Source organism: Taurulus bubalis (assembly GCF_910589615.1).
Source record: "Taurulus bubalis genome assembly, chromosome: 4".
In the NCBI taxonomy this organism is placed as follows: Eukaryota; Metazoa; Chordata; class Actinopteri; order Perciformes; family Cottidae; genus Taurulus; species Taurulus bubalis.
Window position 1 is genome coordinate 6,660,613 of NC_136592.1, and position 22,887 is coordinate 6,683,499.

General features: G+C 44.2%; 1 protein-coding gene across 1 annotated transcript in view; it reads right to left on the reverse strand.

The window, feature by feature from the left end:
* Nucleotides 1-19,192: 19,192 nt before the first annotated feature.
* Nucleotides 19,193-22,887, reverse strand: part of tshz3b (teashirt zinc finger homeobox 3b) — a gene marked incomplete at both ends in the record, with an annotated part of 31,388 nt that continues 27,693 nt past the window's right edge. Inside the window, one exon of the mRNA XM_079217389.1 lies at nt 19,193-22,836. Within this exon, the coding sequence (XP_079073515.1) occupies nt 19,193-22,836 (3,644 nt within the window). The remainder of the gene's footprint in view (nt 22,837-22,887) is intronic.

Here is a 22,887-nt window from a genome sequence, read left to right on the forward strand (position 1 = left end):
CGTGCGGCAGTGGGAGTGCACACGCGAGGATTTGGAGTGGAGGTGTGTGTGTGTGTGTGTGTGTGTGTGGGAGGGGTTGCTGGAGAACGGTATCAGCATATATTTTAATTTCATTTTGATAAGGCCATGCTTAAAGCCTGGTATATGGCTCATCTTGAGCAGAGCGAAGCGGGGTGTTATTTTACATATCCCCCCAGCTCGGGGACACTGAGGTGCCGTCATTAGCGAGGCTGCGCTAAAACGGGATAGGATCTGCAAATTAGGACAGGTGCTCAGCTCGTGTCGCGAGCGCACAACACACTGGGACGCCGTGATAACACGAACCCGGCTTGAAGCCAGTTTATGTCCTGGAAATGCAGATTTGACGGGTGCTGATATTTGTCTCTGTACATGTGTTTATTTGCGCTTCTATGCAAATATGTACACATTAACATTCCTGGACAAGTGTGTGTATCGTGTGTTTTCATCTTCTGCGTGTGTGTAAATGTGAACTTCTGCATCTTTCATTCAACCTGCATGCCCATGTGTGCATACGTGTGTGTGTGTGTGTGTGTGTGTGTGTGTGTGTGTGTGAGTGTGTTGCGTTCCCTACCTCCACCGCCCTGTCAGAATTTCCTTTCAAAGCCGTCTGATCGGGTCGGGCCCCGTCAGCCTGTCATCGAGGCCTATTTCATTACGGCTACCGCTCTCCATCCGTCCGCCCCGCCAAGTACCAGAGCTCCAACACATGCGCAAAATTAAATCAACATCCAAACTCGCTCCCATACACAAAGCAATTTAAATGATATTCATTAGAGCGATGACAAGTCCTGATGAGCCTTTCCGTACTGCCGAGAGGAAGGGAGAGAGAGACTGAGAGATAGAGTGAGGGGATGGTGGACTCTCTCCCACCATCAGATCTTTGCCAACTCTGTATCGTGGACACTCAAGATGTGGCGGCTGTTAGTGCACCACACATAAATATAAGAAGAGATTAAAAAGGAAATACCCTCACATGTCCAGCCCACCTCACTCACTCTGAGAGCCTCTCCTTTCATCCTCCTGTCCTTGTTTCCTTAAAAGTCTGACCACCATAGAGGTTTGTATACTGAAGGTGTAAATATTCCAAAAACGTTTCACAAATGTATAGTTTCATTTGAAGAAATCAGTTGGAAACAGTAGTTGTCAGGAGGGAAGTTTGCGTGGTATGTTCCCTCAGTACAGCTTGATCTGGACCTCCAAATGTATCGAGTATTTCTAGGTTTCTGGTATTAGGTCTTGCACAGTTTTCAGGCCACGAGAATGAAGGGAACACTGAGGAAAAGTGCAGCTAAAGAGTGGAGATAAAGCAATATGCTTCATTATCTGCAGGCTACATAAACATGACAACTTATGAGATAAAGTAACAAGTTAGTGTATGTGTACAGATTGTAAAGCCCTTCGAGGCGAATTTGTCATTTGTGATTCTACTAAAAACTGAATTGCATATTATTGTATTATTTTTACAGATAAATAAAAAACAATTTACGTAGGTTGTATCATGACATAAATAAGAAATGACCTGGAGACAACCAGTATCAAAATGCAACAGGCACAAAAAGTGTCTGACTATCAATCAAACTGCAGCAACGAGTCTCGCTAAAGTCCGCAGGCAGCCAAGAATGATAACTGCAGACTGAACGGACTAACAAGCACTGAATCAACCGTCTCTGGTGGCTACGTGAACTACTCTGGCAATCCTCGTGGTTTCATCGGCATTCTGCATCATACAGAGTGAAGTTCAGCATGTACGGGAAGTGTCGATTGCAACAGCAGCCAAGTGAATTCCACAGTAGAGCCCCTCATAGCCAGACGTGATGTTCAAGCATTAGCCCGTAATGTTCAAGCTCTAGCCCGTAATGTTCAAGCACTATCCTGTCATGTTCAAGCTCTAGCCTGTAATGTTCAAGCTCTAGCCCGTAATGTTGAAGCTCTATCCTGTCATGTTTAAGCTCTAGCCCGTAATGTTTAAGCTCTAGCCCGTAATGTTTAAGCTCTAGCCCGTAATGTTCAAGCACTATCCTGTCATGTTCAAGCACTATCCTGTCATGTTTAAGCTCTAGCCCGTAATGTTCAAGCTCTAGCCCGTAATGTTTAAGCTCTAGCCCGTAATGTTCAAGCTCTAGCCCGTAATGTTTAAGCTCTAGCCCGTAATGTTCAAGCTCTAGCCTGTAATGTTTAAGCTCTAGCTCGTAATGTTCAAGCTCTAGCCTGTAATGTTCAAGCTCTATCCTGTCATGTTCAAGCTCTATTCTGTCATGTTCAAGCTCTAGCCCGTAATGTTCAAGCACTATCCTGTCATGTTCAAGCTCTATCCTGTCATGTTCAAGCTCTATCCTGTCATGTTCAAGCTCTATCCTGTCATGTTCAAGCTCTATCCTGTCATGTTCAAGCTCTAGCCTGTGATGTTCAAGCATTAGCCCGTAATGTTCAAGCTCTATCCTGTCATGTTCAAGCTCTATCCTGTCATGTTCAAGCTCTATCCTGTCATGTTTAAGCACTATCCTGTCATGTTTAAGCACTATCCTGTCATGTTCAAGCTCTATCCTGTCATGTTCAAGCTCTATCCTGTCATGTTTAAGCACTATCCTGTCATGTTTAAGCTCTATCCTGTCATGTTTAAGCACTGGCCTGTGATGTTCAAGCATTAGCCCGTAATGTTCAAGCTCTATCCTGTCATGTTCAAGCTCTATCCTGTCATGTTTAAGCTCTATCCTGTCATGTTTAAGCACTGGCCTGTGATGTTCAAGCATTAGCCCGTAATGTTCAAGCTCTATCCTGTCATGTTCAAGCTCTATCCTGTCACGTTTAAGCTCTATCCTGTTATGTTCAAGCTCTATCCTGTCATGTTTAAGCACTATCCTGTCATGTTTAAGCTCTAGTCTGTAATGTTCAAGCACTATCCTGTCATGTTTAAGCACTATCCTGTCATGTTTAAGCTCTAGCCTGTAATGTTCAAGCACTATCCTGTCATGTTTAAGCTCTAGCCTGTAATGCTAAAGCACTATCCTGTCATGTTCAAGCTCTAGCCCGAAATGTTCAAGCAAAAGCCTGTAATGTTTAAGCACTGGCCTGTGATGTTCAATCATTAGCCCGCAATGTTCAAGCTCTATCCTGTCATGTTCAAGCACTAGCCCGTAATGTTCAAGCAAAAGCCTGCAATGTTTAAGCACTAGCCCGTGATGTTCAAGCACTAGCCCGTGATGTGCAAGCACTAGCCCGTAATGTTCAAGCACTAGCCCGTGATGATGTTCAAGCACTAGCCCATTATGTTCAAGCACTAGCCCGTAATGTTCAAGCACTAGCCCGTAATGTTCAAGCACTAGCCCGTAATGTTCAAGAACTAGCCCGTGATGATGTTCAAGCACTAGCCCTAATATGTTCAAGCACTAGTCCGTAATGTGCAAGCACTAGCCCGTAATGTTCAAGCACTAGCCTGTGATGTTCAGGCACTAGCCCGTGATGTTCAAGCACTAGCCCGTAATGTTCAAGCACTAGCTTGTAATGTTCAAGCACTAGCCCGTAATGTTCAAGCACTAGCCCGTAATGTTCAAGCACTAGCCCGTAATGTTCAAGCACTAGCTTGTAATGTTCAAGCACTAGCCCGTAATGTTCAAGCACTAGCCCGTAATGTTCAAGCACTAGCCCGTGATGTTCAAGCACTAGCCCGTAATGTTCAAGCACTAGCCCGTGATGTTCAAGCACTAGCCCGTGATGTTCAAGCACTAGCCTGTGATGTTCAAGCACTAGCCCATTGTAGAAGCCATTATATGATTTGTGTTTTACCTGTCTATTTGATTCACTCTGTTTTGATGACGCAATGACGTCAAGGGGCGTCAACGTTATATATAGATGTCACCTGAGTGCAGTCAGGTGTGTTTTTTTTAAAGAGCGGAAGGGGAACCTATTTTTAACCGCATGAAGACCGCATGAAGACCGCATTATGATAACGCATTAAGAGCACATTAAGATATCGACATATTGAAACGCATTTAGATACAAAGCGGGTTTTTTCTGTTCAAGAGAAGTTTTCATTTATTTTTCTGTTAAACAATAAAGGGATATGAAGTGACATTACGAAAATGCGAGTTATTTTACCGACCGCTCCTACACCCGTAATGTGCAAGCACTAGCCCGTGATGTTCAAGCACTAGCCTGTGATGTTCAAGCACTAGCCTGTGATGTTCAAGCACTAACCTGTGATGTTCAAGCACTAGCCCGTAATGTGCAAGCACTAGCCCGTGATGTGCAAGCACTAGCCCGTGATTTTCAAGCACTAGCCCGTAATATGCAAGCACTAGCCCGTAATGTTCAAACACTAGCCCGTGATGTTCAAGCACTAGCCTGTGATGTTCAAGCTCTAGCCCGTAACTTTAAAGCACGATGTCGTAGTGTCCAAGCTCTAGCCCGTAATGTTCAAGCTAGACCAGCCACAAGTTGACAAAGTCTGCAATTTTTCTTCCTGAGACTGTCGCCGATGACTTTAAGCTCTCTCTGACTCTCTCTGACTCTCTTTGATACATCTAAGAGCAGATATACACACACACATTCTACTAATAGGTGCATTTGCCCTTCTATGCATGTGAATGAAATGTGTACAGCAGAGAAGTTAAATGAGCCTGAGTTCAAACCGAGCCCAGTCTATAAAAAACATCCGGCCCAAATCGACTCAGCATGTCTGCAGACCTCCGGTATGGGTTTCTAGCGCTCAGCGGTCTCAGCAGTGTGCACATATTAGCCACAGCAAGTCCTGAGGGGTAAACATGCATCAGTACCCACCTGCACTGCTCAAAGCTAAACTTTGTCACACAGCACTCACTGAGTTTGTTGCACTATTTAAGGTTGAAATGCTTCAGATTATATAGCTGATAGTTTGGTAACATATAAAAGTGAAATAGCCGGGAGAAGGCAAGAGCTTTGGTCATGTTGGACTTCAGGGTGCAAGCATATGGCTATTTCCTGGAGGCAGTATGTGCCAATGCAAGAAGAAGTTAAAATAAAGTGCATTTGTTGGGGACTACTTTAATCTGTGTGCTAGTTTAGTCCGAGAATCAGACTGTTTGGTTTTAATTGAGACAAAAGAGATATTTCTGTAATTGACTAAAACCTGTAGTTGACAAAAACCTGTGTAGACGTCGCAAAAAAACCCTGGTCGGTGTGCACGCATTACTCTTTTCACCTCTGTACCTTTGCACCTACCATGATTTGTGTCTATTCATGCTCCTTCCAACAGGAGAAGGATCCCCATGCTTTCCAACTAAATACAACTCAAATAAATACAAAAAAATTAAGAAGCAGCATTTGGGAGGTCTGGTGTCTGTTCAGTCTCGAACAAAGATAGCTCTAGTAGTATTAAGTGCCACGTGATGTCCATTGTGTGACAACCAGGGCGGCTGTGTGTCTCGTTCTTGGTTTTGATTAGTTTTTGGACAATGGAGCTCTATGGCAGATAGGGAAGAGGTACAGCAAACCGGCCCGATCTCATTCCCAGGGTGTCAAATACCGACGCTTCGTCAGGGCCTTCAGGGTCTGATTCCGACGCACAAGGCGCCCTTTAGTGTCTGCAAGAGACGCAGAGGGCTTTTAACTTTGATGTAAACCATCCACATATGTTTTAGACACTCAATGAAAACATGGCTGACTGTGATGACATAGTATAAAGACCAAAAAGAAACACAGGGCTGGAGGACAAAGAGGTAGACGGGTCAAACAACCACAGATCATCTGACCAGGAGACTGGTGTTCGAGTCAAAGAGTGTGTTAACTTAATGTTGCATGTTTTCCATACTTATGTTGTTATTATTATTTTTTTTTACTTATCTTAAGCTAAGCTTTGATGTTTTACCGACATCTAATGAAGTGGGTTTTGTTGCCTAAACCTAAGCAAGTGTGAATTCACAACGTTAAACACATGTGTACTGCAACCGGAGTGGAACTTCACAGTTTGACGCCCAAGACGAAACCAGCTGCGTTAAAAAGTGGCGCCAAAGGGTTCTGACTAGGCGTCAGTATGTGACCAGTTGGGATGATATCGTGTTGGACAGGCTTTGGATACACAGAGAATACTTGTTAGTGGGATCAATTCCGTGTTGGTTTTGGTCATGGGATTTGTTGACAATAACAAACAACATAGAAGATCGCCGGCCTCATCAGTCGTTTACTTTCCATCAAGCACTTGTGAAAATGATCATACGCATAGTTATAGCCATGGCAAGTCAACACTGTCAACTGATTCTGATGAACGGAAAAAATGTCACAGCTCTTCTCTCTCCCCCTCTATTATTTTCTCCGTCTTTTCAGGCACAAGCCAATTAATTCAGGCCTCTCCTTGCAGCCCCTAATTAACCCCTTCAGGACTGAAATTATGCTTAACACTGGTGATTGAGGCCAAGCCTGAAATTACCCACCCCGCTCTGTCGTAATGACAAAATGCCAGTCCTCAGTTTGAAGTGTGTGTCTGTGTGTGTTCGTGCCCCCACACACACCCATCTTGTCTTTTTGTGTTTGCCTCTCATACCTCTTGATTACCACTCACCCTTTGTTGAAGCTACACATATGCATTGCCTCCCTTCTCTCATTAGCATGTGCATGAAAGACATGAGCTCTGCTTTACATGCACACACACACACACACACACACACACGTACACACACTGCGGGTAGTATGCCATACATTGTGTGGCATATGTAATGTGTTACTGCTGCCATTAGAGGCCTGCAGGCCCCACCGAGGGCCACTCGTCTTTTTGTTCCTGCAGAGGCCAGCCACACACACACACACACACACACACACACACACACACACACAGGCTCTGATGTTGTAATCAATTTGTGCCAGACGTGGTCTGGACGTGTGTGTTAATTAACGTTCATGTGGGAGGAAATAATTTAACCGCAATAATGAGCTTGAAGAGGAGCAGTGAGAGGGGTGTGATCTCCGGGATAGCAGGCAAACAGAATAGGGAGCGCCCTAACCCTCCTTCCCCTGACTTCAGAGCACATGAGAGGTGAGTTTGGCTGCAAATAAAAACTGGCAGCATCAATGTTGAGGTTTTGTGTTTTTGTTCACAAACAAAAATGTGTGCCATGAGGTAATATCTAAAACTGGTAAGATGTTAAGTGTGTCAGTGTGAAGATGAAACCTTTTATTGTCCATTACAGCCGGTATCATCAGTCATTTTGTGAAATCTGGAACTAGTTTATCTTATATCATCATATCATCTCCAGAATCAGTTTAGAACATGATGTTTTTTTTCTTGATTACCAGTAAGATCAATTCTTTTCAAACGTTTTCTATGATCTCAAAAACAGGAAAGGTTCCAGTCGAGGGTCCCTGAAAAATCTCTCTCAAAATTACTCAACTGTCTATTCCGCCACTCATCCGATTCCAGGTTGCTGCGGCAGCAGGCAAAGCAAAATCGCCCAGACAGGCTCTTCATTCCAAAACTACTTCATCGTGTAACTTTTAGGGGATCCAACAAAACATTCCCAGGCCAGATGGGAAATGTATTCCCTCCATGAGTTTTTCTCTTACCAGTTGAACGTGTCTGAATTGCCTCCACGGGAGGTCCTGTTCAGATGTCCAAACCACCTCAACTGGTTCCTGTAAGCAGCAGTTATAGCATTAGGGATTTGGCAGCTCACCTTGTCCTTACGGGTACGCCTGGATCTCCTGTGGAGGCAACTCATTTGGATCTCTCGAAACCTTCATTTTATTTCATCTGTCGCGAGTGATCATAGCTCCCTCATCATCCGACACAAGACATTGATATGCTAGAAACTATTCATCAACCATACTGACACATCAAAACAATGAATTGAAACCCACACAGAGGGAAGAGTTTAACATCTTACCGGTAAGAAGGTTGAGGGTGAAAACATCCTGAGATCATTTGTGACTAGGTGTGCAACAGATTGCGAAACTCACAGTTCGGATTGCGTCACGAGCTTGAGTCACGGATCGGATCGGCAGGGGAGAAAAAGGAAGCAAAGACCACTTTTAAAGATGCTCAATTTTCATTAAAACAAATGTTTTGCCACTAATAGGATTGCTGATCCTCATCCATCCATCCATCCATTATCAGCCGCTTATCCGGGGTCGGGTCGCGGTGGCAGCAGGTTCAGCAGGCCGACCCAGGCTTCCCTCTCACCCGCAACACTTTCCAGCTCATTCTGGGGGATCCCGAGGCGTTCCAAGGCCAGCCGGGAGATATAATCCCTCCAGCGTGTCCTCGGTCTTCCCCGGGGTCTCCTACCAGTTGGACGTGCCTGGAAAACCTCTAATGGGAGGCGTCAAGGAGGCATCCTGACTAGATGCCCGAACCACCTCAGCTGACTCCTTTCGACACGAAGGAGCAGCGACTCGACTCCAAGCTCCCTCCTGATGTCCGAGCTCCTTACCCTATCTCTAAGGGTGAGCCCGGCCACCCTGCGGAGGAAGCTCATTTCGGCCGCTTGTATTCGAGATCTCGTTCTTTCGGTCACGACCCAGAGTTCGTGACCATAGGTGAGGGTTGGAACATAGACCGACCAGTAAATGGAGAGCTGAGCCGGAAGGCGAAGCTCCCTCTTCACCAGATGCTGATCCTCAATGAGTAATATTGGCCGATACGTAGAGTACCATGGATTGAATTTTTTTGAAACTGTCAACCTGCTGGACCGTCAATCTGTTGAGGGAAGTGAGGTTCGGATAAGTCGGATGCCGATAACCAGTTCCTTTGACCTCTTGGCATTCAGCTGGAGATGGAGTGAGAGATGGAATGTTGACGTATGTGATTAGTGTTCAGGTCGTTGAGTTAAGGGCTAAGCACACAGCGTTGTGGTGATCCGGTGTTGGTGGTAATGGTTGGAGATGATGCTAAGTCTCTGGTCTGTCACTGAGGAAGTTGTGTACCTAGCGGATGAGAAGCAGGTTGACGCTGGATGTGGAACAGAAGACGATGAAGAGTATTTTGAGTTGTTGGCCAGTGATTCTAGACGTTGTGGCAGGGGAGAGGAGGCCCTCTTGGCCTTGCAGGCAAACTGTTGGAGGTCTGGCACGATGGTGTTCAGCAACGTTTTTTTCCAGGCATTTGATTAATATTGAGGTTAGTGCAACTGGCTGATAGTGACTCAGTTCTAAAGGGTGGGATTTATTGGGCACCGGTATGAAAGGAGTAGTTTATATGTCGTTTGGCAATACCCAATAGATGCTTTATCAGATTATGGAGAGAAAAATTATATTCCTTGTTGTAATTACACATATAAATATCATCTGAATATGTAACTGCTCCGATCCCTCCCTTCTTCAGTGTTGAGTGCTCATCCTGCTAGTCCACCGCTTTCTTTCTCGTTTTCTTTGTCATGATATTTTCACAGAGCCTAATATACACATGGGGTCCAAATCGATAACTTTCCAGGATGTAAACCAAATGCTTAGTTCATAGCCCCACAAATGTTTTCTTCCTTCCATCTGCAAAACAACTGCATTAACAGCGTTTAGGGTATGCATCCTCTATTTCACATGAGTTGACGAACTTCAAATTTTTCATGTTAAATTTAGAGAAACTAGAGCACTGATATCAGGAAAGGCCACAGTCAGCATAAAGCGGGGCTCTGTCGTGTCTATTAAACAATATTTCTGCTGATCCTTTTGAATGGGGTCACACATCTGACCTCAAAGTACAGCTTCACTATCAGTGCTGAAGGCTCTGTTGGGGAGAATAAGGTCCCTAAAGACAGTAATATACACACACTCACATGTACGCACATGAGCACAGACACGTAACAGTAGGGCAGATTTCATTACTGACATGATGTTACTAGGATCTGATACTGATGTACTTATCCTAATGAAGTTCTCTTATTGCCAGTCTCAGTCTGTTTCAGGTTTGACCCCATTAGATCTTTCATCATCTGAAAATCTTGGCTGGTCCAGAGAAGAAAGTCAATTAAAAACAGAACTAAAGGGACTATTGGACAGGAATTCATCATGTCACCTGAAATGTATATGCAAATGAAATGTATCAATGCTCTGTGTCTACTGGGTGTGTAAATAGAATGATGTTGCAACTTGGGAAATGGCTTCCTGTTGTTGGCGAGTTAGTGGGTTTCGGGGGCCAACCTTTGTTAGAGACGTGAGAAATTAGACTTCAAGACACTTTTTAAAAATAGTTATATATTTGAGGGTACAAGCGTGGATGTATAAAGAGAACTGGATCCAGTGTTGGAGGCAGAGCCTCAGATCATTCTCATTTAAAGTTGCATGAAGCCAAAATTATCTGCAGCATGGTTTGGCCTATAGACCAAGCAACACAACAATGACGAGAAGTTGATATAGCTTAATATATAAAGTCAATATCAGCTGATATACAGATACCTCTTTCCCACTGTAAGTCTATGGGGGGAAAAAGCATTTTTGGGCTCAATGAGCAAGCCGGAAATGTAATTCCACTGTTTGACAACTGAGAAAATTGGCTTTAAAACCCGACACACCTCCTGAGGGCTTGGGTACAAGGTGAGCAGATCCCTAAGGACTTCTACACATGTCCTCTGATTGAGACACATGGCAAAGCAAAACGTAAAATGATTGAAATTGACAATGAATGTTAATGAAGTCCATTTGTTGCTGACCCAATGTATCCATTTGAATGCATTTTCATCCATTTCTGTTTTTCTCATTACATTTTACTGTGTGATAAAAACAAGTCATTTGATTGAGTATTGAGTGTTTGCTTGAAGAACAGTTTGGCACGTGCATAAACAGAGAGACACACTTACCGAAGCGTGTATCGCATGTGTCGTATAACACCTTTGATACGGCAAAACATATTCCACATATTACCTGGGAAAAATGTTTTACCCGCAAGCAAATTACATCTATACACTACCAAAAACACCCTGAAGACACACACTCCCATATGTACACAGTGCATCCACTCCTTGAATGTCAGCCCATACACACACACACACACACACACACACACACACACACACACACACGCACCTCATTCAGCATGCATCTTCTCGAGTGTAGTGTGTCAGAGCGTGTGACTGGGATTCTATTTGTGTCGGTGAAGTGGCTGAGCTGTGTTTGTAGCGTTTAGAGGAAATTACCCCGCAAGCGTTGCCTCGGCCACAGTAGATAGCGGGTCGCCTCTCTAGGCTGCATAGCATATTGATTTCTTGTTGTGAGGAGTGCTGTTCAAGCCCCATTTACGATTTCCATCCAGCCCACAGCCCTGAGTACGGCAGCCAGCCGTAAATTAGAGAAATTGCACATTCATCACATGCGTTATTTTAAGATGCTTTGGAAACGCGTGGGGCCCGGAAGATGCACGATGTGGCAGGTAACAAACATGCATGATGACTAAGTGACTCTTTGTTGGAGCAGTGAGGGATGCATTCACAATCACAGCAGACTCTGAAACATGGTAGTTAGCGTGGGGGCGTGCACTGCAAGAACATCACAAGAGGGAGGTCAAGTTTCCTAAAAGTTATCAATTTATATGAATTTAGAATTTTTTAATGCAAACTCGTTACAAGCCTGATTTATAAGAAGGAATTACATTGAAAACAAGTAGACATTTAATGACCTGTCAAACACCACTAAGAAAGAAAACATTCTTTTTTTTAATTCATGATGAATCTAAATTGATTTAATAGATAATATATACCTCACCAGCCCTGCAATTCCAGAAAGTGGCACTGTGAGATTAATTTGCGTATCACAAAAAAAGGTGATGCTAGCTTAGAGGCACCGAGACTATTTGCCAGACTAACTACATCTGGCAATACGTTAAAGCAGTTCGTTGAATAGATGTACATGTGTCAGATGTTCTTTCATAACTGATGGCTAACCACACTTAGAATGTCCCTTCCTTTAAAGGTCAGCCCTGTCAACATAGTGTGCTATTGTTCAACAGCACATTCATGGAACAAACTATATGAGGTGAAGTCCAGCAGCCAGTTAGTTTAGCTCAGCAAATAGACATAAAACTAGGAGACACTGCTAACCTGGCTTTGTCCAAAGATAACACAATTTGCCCACGAGCACCGCAACTCCTCACTAATTAACACATTTGTCGAGGTGGTTTAACCCATTCAAAATGAGAAAAAAAAATGTCATTTGTACCTGAACATGATAAATGATGAGGACACTGGTAGATAGATGCCTATGTCGAAAATATGCATATGTCTAATAATAATAGCATTTCAATGATTTTATTATTATAAAAGACATTCAGACAATTGAGTATACATTTTTTGTAAGAAAAGTATATGTGATTAGATAATGTATAACAGCTAAATAAATAGATAAGTGTCCTTGTTTTTTGTTATTCTTGTATGCACCAGGAAGATTCAGAGCAGCACACAAGGATGAAACCTTAAAGTTAACCCTTGTAAGGATTCGTAAATATTTTATTACAAAAAACGAGTAAATGTCATGACTCTACCTTCCAGGCTGCTTCTGATGTAAGACTTTGATCTGCAGCTCCGCAGTCTCTTGGCACACTTCCCATAGTCGTCTTCAGAAATCAAGCCCAGAAATCAGCTCAGACACTATTTACATATGCCGTTCCTATGATCTGAGACATCGGCGGTTGTACAAATGAATAACTCTTTCCCAAAGCAAGACATTAGAGAATCAAGACCCCGCTGATGTTACCAAGAAGATTTGCTCTGGTGAATTAATGGCTGAGAGACTTGAAGACCACGAATCAGTGTGCGGTCTTTTGGACTCACAGAGTGCTTCTTTGATGTTCTACATCCGAACGAGTTCCCTTTGGTAAGCTGCCGTGGTGCACATGTGTACAATGTGTTCACTCAATGCAACTTTACCTTTATAAAGAGTTTGTAACTTGACCTGGAACTGCTACCAATAGTGTGATGGCTGCAATGTTTCCAGGCTGCATTGACAAACCTCTGCTATTCAAGTTTCCAAATGAGAGAAATTAATGACCACAAAGTATCTCCATATGGCACACTTGTAGTTATCACTGGAGGACTTACATAAACTATTTTACCCAATTGACAGCTGGTATTTATGGAATTTTGGATAAGATCAAACACAGCAGCATTGCCCTGATCTCCATATAATTAGTGTGCGCCGTCAGTGCAGCCCTGGAAAAGTCTGAGTGATGCAGCTTGAGAATTTGTTTGAATATTCTTTTTTTTGTTTTTGTTTGACTGCAGAGTGGAGCACAAGGTTGTTTTAGAGTCCACGGCTAAATCCACAGTTCAACATCGGAATTTCCGGGGGAATAATGACTTTAAGTAACAAGGCGAAAAAAGCATGCAGTAAAACTGTCTGAAAATCAATCCGACTCGTTTCAGGTCAGTAGACTGTTTGAATCTGACGATGCTGAAGCAAGGCACACGGCCCTTTGAGAGGCTCTCGGCAGATATGTGTTAGGAAGCCCTCTTTGACTTGAAACCCCAGTCAATCAATATCAACTGACTAAACAGGCTTGTTGAAACTTTGCATTTTCTTTACTGTTGTACAGATTAAAGCCTCAATAAAGCAAGTCGGGGTCTACATTTTTTAATTTTTTAACCAGACAAATGTGTTTTTGTATGTAACTCTTGTAAAACTATGTACCCAGAATATTTATGTTACTTTTCACAGCAACAGCAAAACCTTATGCAACTTGGCTTGTGACTATACTGTAAAAACTGTACAAAACTAAACAAACAAACAAACAAGCACATGACTTTAAACCAGGAGACCAGCGTTGAGTTATTCAGAAATTACGTATTTCCTTTACTTATGTTATGTTGTTTAAGTTAGTTAAGTATGTCAGATGTGTCACATGTCAAAATAAGTCAACTTTCCTTGGTATCACATGGGACACAAACTGTGGTCTGCTGGGTGAATGTCCTGTGTTTGTTTGACCCATGACCCTGAGCGTTCATCGCTTTATGTATAACAACTATGGTTATTTATTTCTGAACACTACCTCCGAAATGTTTTAGATATCAAACTTTCATTGTCAGAGGCTATAACAGCCATGCTAGTGGCTCTGTAAGCTTGTAGCTTTGCACAGCTGTGCTTTGAGCTAAATGCTATTGCCAGCATGCTAATATGCTCACAATGACTATGCTAATATTATTATGTTTGGTGAGTAAAATGTTTCCCATGTTTCTTATCTTAGTTTCGGGTGCAGCTATTTGGTCATAAACCAAAGTAGTGGACAAATTCAAATGTTGTCCTGATTACAATCCATCAAATGACTGTCCTGTCTGTTGTTGGAATTGTCTGTTTGGACTCAGTAAAAGATATTCTTTTTTGTTTTTGTTGTTCCTTCAACATTTCTACTGAATAAATGTACAAATCTTTTTGTTTGGCTTTCCAGGAATGGGTTGTCATCATCAACAAAGCTGGGCATGCTCTGAAAAATTATTCCTGGGGGGCATCGGCCAATCGTATCTATTCAGGCCTCCTCTGAAAGAAGTGCCATTCGTCGGCATAAAATATTACCAGTAAGAACGATATATTACGTTTAATGGAAAAATAAATAATATGGCGTGTGAGGCAGCGGCCTGTGGGTAGCAATGTGTCTTCAAGACGGTGTGTGCGAGTGAAATAAAGAACAGGGGAGAAGAGAAATGGGAACAGAAAAAGAAATCAAGGGAAAGGGAGATGGACAGGTCGCTCTCCCTGTGCGTCTTTGTGTAGGGATCGTGTTTGCTTGTACCCCGGCTTTATTTGTGTTATGCCGCGTGATTCCATTGTGAGCGGTGGATCTACCGGGCTTGTATTCCCCACCCTCCCTTCAGCCCCCTGCTTTAGATAAAGCTATCTGGATCTGCGGCACACCTTCCTCGAATGCGCGCCAGCGGCTTACTGCTGTGGAGGCCCTCTCCATGTTCCTGGGGGATTCTGACGGTTGCATTGTGTGGGGCTACAATGAGGGTGTGGTACGCCGGCGCACAACACAATCTCCAAAAACCGCTATTAAGATGTTAATGTTCACTGGCAGGGCCGGCTTCAGGCAGTGCAGTGCTTTTACAGCTGACAGCCTCCTTCCAGTGTTACATACAGGACACAGAACGGAGCAACGGTGTTTAATTGCTGCGCAGTTTCCAGACAGTTATGAGTATTTTCATGTCATGTCTCAAAACAGTGACAGTGGTGCTCGAGGTTCTAAGAGGCTGCAGGAAATCCATTGAAATTTCAAGATGGACATAAGTGGTGCCGGCTAGAGATGCTAAAGTGAGTTCTAAACGCATAGGTTCCCATCTTTTATTACTTGATTTGAAGGCCAACAGCTAAAAGCTCAAATGATACCTATTTCCAATGGAATGGAAAATGATGCATTTGAAAAAGCTTGAAGCAGCCAATGTCATTTCGTAGCTAAATATACCGGCTGTATAGTCTTTATCTTAAAATAGTTATCAGTAATTAGTCTTTTTGTCTCAGCATGAGACACAAACGTTCCCTCTGGATGCTGTGACCCCATCGACAGTCAAGTTGAAGTTAGAATCATTTCAATGATTTCCACTACATTGGCCCACATTTGATCATGTATGTCTCATTCTGTAATCGGCTGAGTTGTCCCCCTGTTGAACAGAATCGATGACTGACTTCGTCTGCTTTCTTTATTCATCCAATGTGACAGGATGGAACCTCCTAGCCCTGATGTGTTCCGCTGTAAGCAGACTCACGGCTTGTACCATGGTGCGTTCACGGTGCCCCGGTGAACGATGCACGTGTGGTTTGTATTACTACAGTGCAGTTTCCGTTAACATCGGTAACCACATTGTTGTCAAATCAATGGAGACTCAAACCTTAAAGATTATAACACAAACCAACGTTTGCCCTTTCGCTGTGCACATAATGGAGGGCGGCATTTACTCATCATTTTACTTCACTGGCTGTAACTAATAGGGTTTAATGCATATTATGATTGCGCTGAGATACATAGTAATATTTATAGAGTACGCACAAGCGTGTGTGTGTGTCTGCATATCACAGTGGCGGTACCCATTGTCTCCTACATGCTAGTTTTGAACCTTAATAAGCCCCTTGCCTCTGCTCGCCGGATGTGAAGGCAGGGAGAGAGAAAAGGGCTTTCTTACACTTCAATTTCACGCATATTTTCTTTGAGGCTAATGAGAGCCTTGAATACGGTGCCAGACTTCAGGCTGCGCCGTTGAAGGCTGACATTTTCACACACAGTGGCACCTTGTCACTGCGGATGAAGTCCTTCTACCTGGCTGTTTAAGTGTGTGTGTGTGTGTGTGTGTGTGTGTGTGTGTGTGTGTGTGTGTGTGTGTGTGTGTGTGTGTGTGTGTGTGTGTGTGTTGGCCTTTTGTGCATCTTTGTGTGTGTGAAGAAAAGAAGATAATTTGGTGGCCTTCAGAGTGTGTTTGTGCAGGTGTGCAGGTGTTTTACGGTTGTTGTTTTTCTGCATGGTTTATTAAGTGGCGATGTAGCTCCAGAACACTCAGAGCGCCGTCTCACTTCATCACGCGTGCTCTGTATGTTTATGTAACTTACTCGTGCGCTTGCGTGTGCAGATTTGTGTCCATGTTGATGACATGTCGTGCTCGTTCTCAACACCCACCTCTGTGTGCTCTTTTCCCTTATCCGCACTGAGCGTTCACCGATTCTAACGCCGAGCGTTCGGACGGGAGCCGGCTCTCAGGGAACGCTTCCTCCTGCAAACTTGCTACCTCTTCGTCCTCCATCTGCTTCATCTGTGTCACGCCGTTGTGCAGCACACGTCACATTTGATAGTGACGCGCGATTCCTGCTTAATAGCGGCACCGGACAGGCAAAAATGATGAATAAATAAACACTTGAAAGGACCGGCTCATCTTGTCAGCATTGTTGTCGTATCCCATGAAGCCTAAACAAACATGTCTGCCAGGTGTCTCGCCTTGCGGGAAAATAGTCACAAAATGGACGTTGGAGGTAATTATTGAGCGGGAGATATGGAAGGGAAACCTGTGTGTGTGTGTGTGTGTGTGTGTGTGTGTGTGTGTGTGTGTGTGTGTGTGTGTGTCTTTATACTACCCTGTGTGGAAAGACTATGGAGCTTAGTTGCTTTTTGGTGTGTGATTGCTCCTCTGCCTCCTAAATAAATTGATAAAACTTTTTTTTTGTCACTTGATCTGTTTACCGTTTCTTAAACCATTTATTGCAGGCTCAGTCGTATTCATGCACTGTGCGCTTTAGTCTAAGCCTCTAGGACAACAGAGGAGGTTACCGGGAAAGCCCCAAAATGATGGTGTCTGTTTGCATGTCTGGATGTGTGTGTCTGTGTGTGTGTGTGTGTCTGTGTGTGTTGTCTCCCGCTGCTGCCACTCACTGTAAACTAGTGTGCAGCTCGTCACAGACAGACGTTGACACACTCCCAGTCTAATGTGCTCATTAGGGACTGCACAGCCCGCACATAATTGATAGCCTTGACACACACGATGCATACACACATAGTTGCAAAAAACAGTTTCCTTTTTTTAATGCTGCAGTAGAAAACAAGGTTATATGAAGTCATATAATGGGGGTTCATTGTCAAGAACAACAACAACAGAAAAAGTAAAAGAACGAAATGAAAAAAGACTAACGGCACAGAATGCATTACAGTATCTGTGCTGTTTACATGCCGATATTTTACACATACGGATTTTTTTTTAAAATTATTTCTCTACCCTGGCAGCTGTCAGTTACTTCAGCAAATTAACTGCCAAAAATGTAGCAGAACTTGTCACTCAAGAGGTTAGTGTAACCATGGTTACCTTTCATATCCCAAAAAGATAAAGCTGCAGTGTGGAATTGTGGCAGAGTAATTAGACAGAACAAAAAATAGGACCAATCGAAAAGGCATTCAACAATATGAAACAACCAAGAGTGCTTATAAATAACAGTTTACATGTGAAATATCTTTATAAAGTAACATCTTTTTTTGTACAACCTTTAGTATCTTTTTTAGTGTTCATACAGTGGCACATGTAGAGTAGTGTCTGGTAAAAAGAGTCTTTAACCCTTTGAGCACGAGTTGGGAATAAAAAGATTCACCTGTTGTCATCCTTTTGCTACCGTATGTTTTTTTCCGTATCGTTTGATTAAATAACACATTTATAAAACTATTGTGCAAAACAATTTTATTTATGTCTTCATATACTGTGCACCAGCAGATAGTCATAATCCTTTTAAATTAAAAAATATAGAAATTATGCATAATTTAGACAGGAATTAGTTAATATGTTTTTATGTACATATTTTACACAGACCTGAATTAATATAGGTCCCTGATCGACCAAAGTAAAAGATTTCTTTTTTTTTTCTTTTTTTTTACCACATAACTACAATGCTTGTATCAAGTCCAGCGAACATAACTCAAACAAATATTAAGCCCAAGATGAAAACCTTGCAGTGAATCTCCTTTTAATAAAATGCTTTCATGTCTAGGATTAGACGTAACATACTGTTTGTCTGGGAAACAGGCATTGCAGACACAATGCACACATTGTCCATCAAATTCTCACAATAGCTTCAATAATTCACAATCTCAAATCTTGAGTCAATAGTGTTTGGATCTTAGGTGTAGAAGTGCTTTGACGTACTCAGAGGGTTAAATCTTAAATGCTGACTCCAGCACAAAAAAAACAAACAACAAAAACAAAAAGAGAGCAAACGAGCGGAAGAGTGGAATAAAAAAAAGAAAAAAAGGAAAACATGGAAAGTGCACCCAGATTTAGTTATAAAATGTTTAACTAAACTGTTTCTTTTATGCATGCAGCTTATCACATCCCAGTGATGTCAAAATATAAAGGAACTTAATTCCATTTACACAAGTTTCAAAATACACGCCACTTCATTTTAGAATCTCTTCTTTTTTTTTAAACCTTCATATACTGTATTTTCTCAATGACAACAGCCCCCATCTGCACAATTTGAAAAAAAGTTATTATTCCTGTCAAAGCAGATCACTAAAATTGAGTGTCTTAGGCCAGAGTGAGACTACCTCACTCAGCAACACAGGAAAAAACAAACAACAACTGCTACAACACAAAATTTAAAACCATGTGCCAAAACCTAAAACAGTAGTTGTATGGCATCTTTGTGCAGTTCCATCACGTTAATAATCCTTTCTTCTCTTCGAAAAGAATTGTCTGTGAAAGGCTTAAGAGAGACAGAGCAAGAAAGAGTGAGCCACTACAAAATAACACAGCATTGTCCCCAGCCAGTGCTACTGCTTCTCCAGCTCACACACATACATGAGATGGTCCTCGGGGGACTTCCCATGAGTCTTGCTCAGGTGAAGCTTGACCGCATGCTTGCTCGCAAAAGTCCGGTTGCAGAGCTTACATTGGTGCACAGCCGCGATGTCGTCGTCGTCGGGGGAGGGTGACGGGGATTCAGTTTTAGTGGTTAAGGACGAGGGCAGGGAGATGGGTAAGGAAGAGGATAGGGAAGTGGGTAAAGAGGAGGGTAAAGGGTGGCTGGATTGGTGAAAAGTAGAGAGCAGTTTTTCAGATAGTCCTTTGGTGTGGCGTTGTTGATGATGCTGTTGCGAAATCTGGCTGAGCAGCTGCTCCCCAGACAGCTTGGCCAGGTCTCGCAGACGGAAGCCCAAGTGGGATTCCAAGTGGCTGACGTAGGTGGACGGTGAGCGGATCTGAGAGGCGCAGTCGCTGCAGAAGAACACTGGGTGACCTGAATCCAAGTTCTTCAAGAACTTGGTGCCACCGGTTCTCCTCAGCTGGTACTTGACATTAGCCAACCAGTGGGATATTGTAGTCATTGAGAGGCCAGTGAAACGGGAGATGTGCATTCTCTCCTGTGGGCTCAGGTCCGACATCATGTATTTGCCATCACTCGTTTGTCTCAGACTGGCGGCAAACTGGGCTTGTAGGATCAGAAGATGTTGAGGGTTCCAGTTGGACTGCCGGCCTTTACGCTTCTGAGCTGGAGAAATATCTTCTATCTCTTCCTGTGTGATACCTTCGAAGTCGGAGCGCTCAGACAGGCTGGTCGGTGTAGAGGACTTGGAGACCGCCTGACTTTCTGTCAGGTTCCTCAACATGTCGGAGATGTCCGACAGTGCGTTTTCCCTCAAAGGGGAGCTAGACATAAAAGAAGCTACTGCGGCTGAGGCTTTGGTCATAGTGACAGTGGAGGAGGGAGAAATTGAAGTTGGGGTGGTGGTGGTGGAAGATAGAGCCGTTGAACCCAAAGAGCCACCGCTGTTGTTTTTGTCAGCATTTTTTCCTTTGGTGAGATCTATGGGTTGGTCGTTGTTTAGATGTTGCTGGTAGAAGTAGCGGTCTAAGCGGTCACTGCCAGGCTTTTTGGTCTGTGCTGGTGGGGTGGAAGCAGCCACCGCTGCTTTCTCTGCCAGGCTGTTGCTCATCTTGAACAGCATGCTCATGGGGTCAAGGGAGGGCAGGGCGGGCTTCGCGGCCTTCCCCAGGTGGACGTTCATTACCGACTGCAGTGCGCTGAGGGGGTTGACGAATGGCTGTTCTGGAGGAGGATGGTCTGTGATGATAGCTGTACTGCCACACAGAGAGACAGGCAGGGGGGATGTCACAGCAGTTGATTCCACTCCATTCTCTACAGACTCTTTCATCGAAATATCTCCATTTGAATCTCTGTGATTAGCTCCACTCCCATCGCCTCCTGCTTTTTCCGCCCCACTTGTATTCTCTGGAGTTCTACAGCTTCCTGCTCTATTTTCTTTGGGCGACTCTCCTCGGGCCGAGTCCCCTGCCTCGCTGTTGCAGGGCGACGGCGTGGTACGTCTCAAAGGAGATCCCTTCACAACACCACTGGGTTCTCTCATTTTCTCCTCTACCTTGGCCACTTTCTCTGTCACTTTCTTGACCAGTTCCTCCATCGCATGGAAGTTGTTTTTGGGTAGCGGAGAATTATGGCGGCTGGGAGGTGAGATCAGAGGCTGGCTCTTACCAGTAGGAGAGAGAATATCCCCTCCAGGGAACATGTATTTGACGTGAGAGCCCTTCCCGGTGTTGCCAAGCGAGAGCTTCATTATGTTTGGGAGCTGGTAAGCAGCATGGATACTGGGATATCCACCCCAGCTTGGAGCTCCATTCTGGGCTTTGTTGATGGCTGAGGCCACTGTGTTCTCCAAGGACTTGAGGATGTCAAGACCACCTTTTGGACTTTCATCCAGATCCTCCTCAGTCAGATAAGAGTATTTTGAAGAAATATCAAACTTCTCCTCAGCCTCATCCTCACCTCCTGTCTTCTTCTCCTTGTTGGGATTGCCATTGTTGATGATGGACTCTTTAGTGCATTCTTCCTCCTTCTCCTCCTTTTTTATCTCCACAACCATGGCAATAGGGGAAATGCTGGTTGGAGGAGGAACTGGAGCAGGTGGAGGGGAGAATGTTGTGGCAGCCAAGGGAACGGACTGGAACTTTTCTTCAGTCGTTAAAATAGGTTTGGGGGGTGGGGTGGACGATTCTAAAATGGGTTTGCCTTTCTTAATAGCAGAGTTGGTGACTTTAATAAAGTGTCCGGTCACCATCATGTGAGCAGTGAGCTCTTGTAGTGTTTCATGAGAGCTACCACACTCCATGCATTTGAGGATCTGTGACTTCCTGGATTCAAACTGCCAGGCATAGCTGGCACCGTTCTGGTGTCCATAGCGGTTGTTAGGTGTGATGTAAGGATTGGTGACTTTCTGAAGGATGTCATTAGAGTCGTTGTGGGAGTTGGGCTTAGGTGTGATGCCTCCATTAGAGTCTGGTGAGCTAGGGATGTCTAGGTCCATGGGGACTCTCTTTCGAGCCGAGGAGATAATCTTAGCGGCCATTGGTGTAACAGGCTCTTTCAGAGGCACTTTCTGGTAGTGTTTCGTCTTAATCATGTGGACACTTAGGTCCTGCAGGGATTCAAAGGAGTGTCCACAGTACATGCACTTGAGAACTTTCTGTGCATCCTCCTTGCCTTCCATCTCTAGCAAAGAGCGCTTTCTTGGTTTTGACCACCGTTTAGTACCCTCACTATCCGTCTCGTGGTTATCGTCGCGGTAGTGGCCTGTCTCGTTCATGTGCACGGTGAGCCCCACTAGGGTGTCATACGCCCCACTGCAGTCCTTACAGCGGAACTTGCTGGCACCAGTGAATATAGAGCCATAGAGCTTTGAGCTCTGCCGGTACAGCTGGACAGTACTAAAGAGGCTGGGTTCTATAGATGCTGCGGATACAGCCACTGTGGGATGTTGCATCATGCCCAGTCTGTTGTGGTGGTTCTGTGAGGCCTGCTGGAGGGTTTTAGCCATAGCTGTCTGGTGCCAATCATAGCCCCCACTTCCACAGCTGCTGCTGCTGCTGCTGCTACTGCTACTGCTGTGACTGCGAGGGGGTTTTTCTGCAGGGGGCTGGCTCAGATTCAGATTCAGTGTGGACCAATATGAGTTGGTCAGGAAGGAGGTGTAAATGGCCTTCATCTTCTCCAGGCTGTCAGCAACAGAACCTGTTGTGGCTAATATGGCCTCGTCTCCACTTGCTGGGGCAGCAGCATTGGCAACAGCCATCATGACAGAGGAGGAAGAAATGGAAAGGGCATTCGACGGGTCTTTCGAGAGGATGATATCATCCTCGTTTTTAAGAGATGAGATCTCAAAATCGGACATTCGGTCACTGGATTCACTCAGGTGAGACTCACTGTCGAGCTCTTGACCAGAAAAGTCAGCAGCGTTTGGGGAGTCATGGAAGCCAGTGGATCCTGGCCTGTCCTTGAGAAGGAAGTCCTTGTCCTGACATAGGAACTTGGAGGCAGGCTCCTCCCCTTCCTGAGCGGAGTCGTCTCCATCCAGGTCCTCCTCCAACAGGGCTGCTTCCTTCTCATCTTCAGGGACGTATGCTGCTCAGGCAGAGAAAAGACAAAACAAAGAGAGAGAGAGATTTGTTAGAA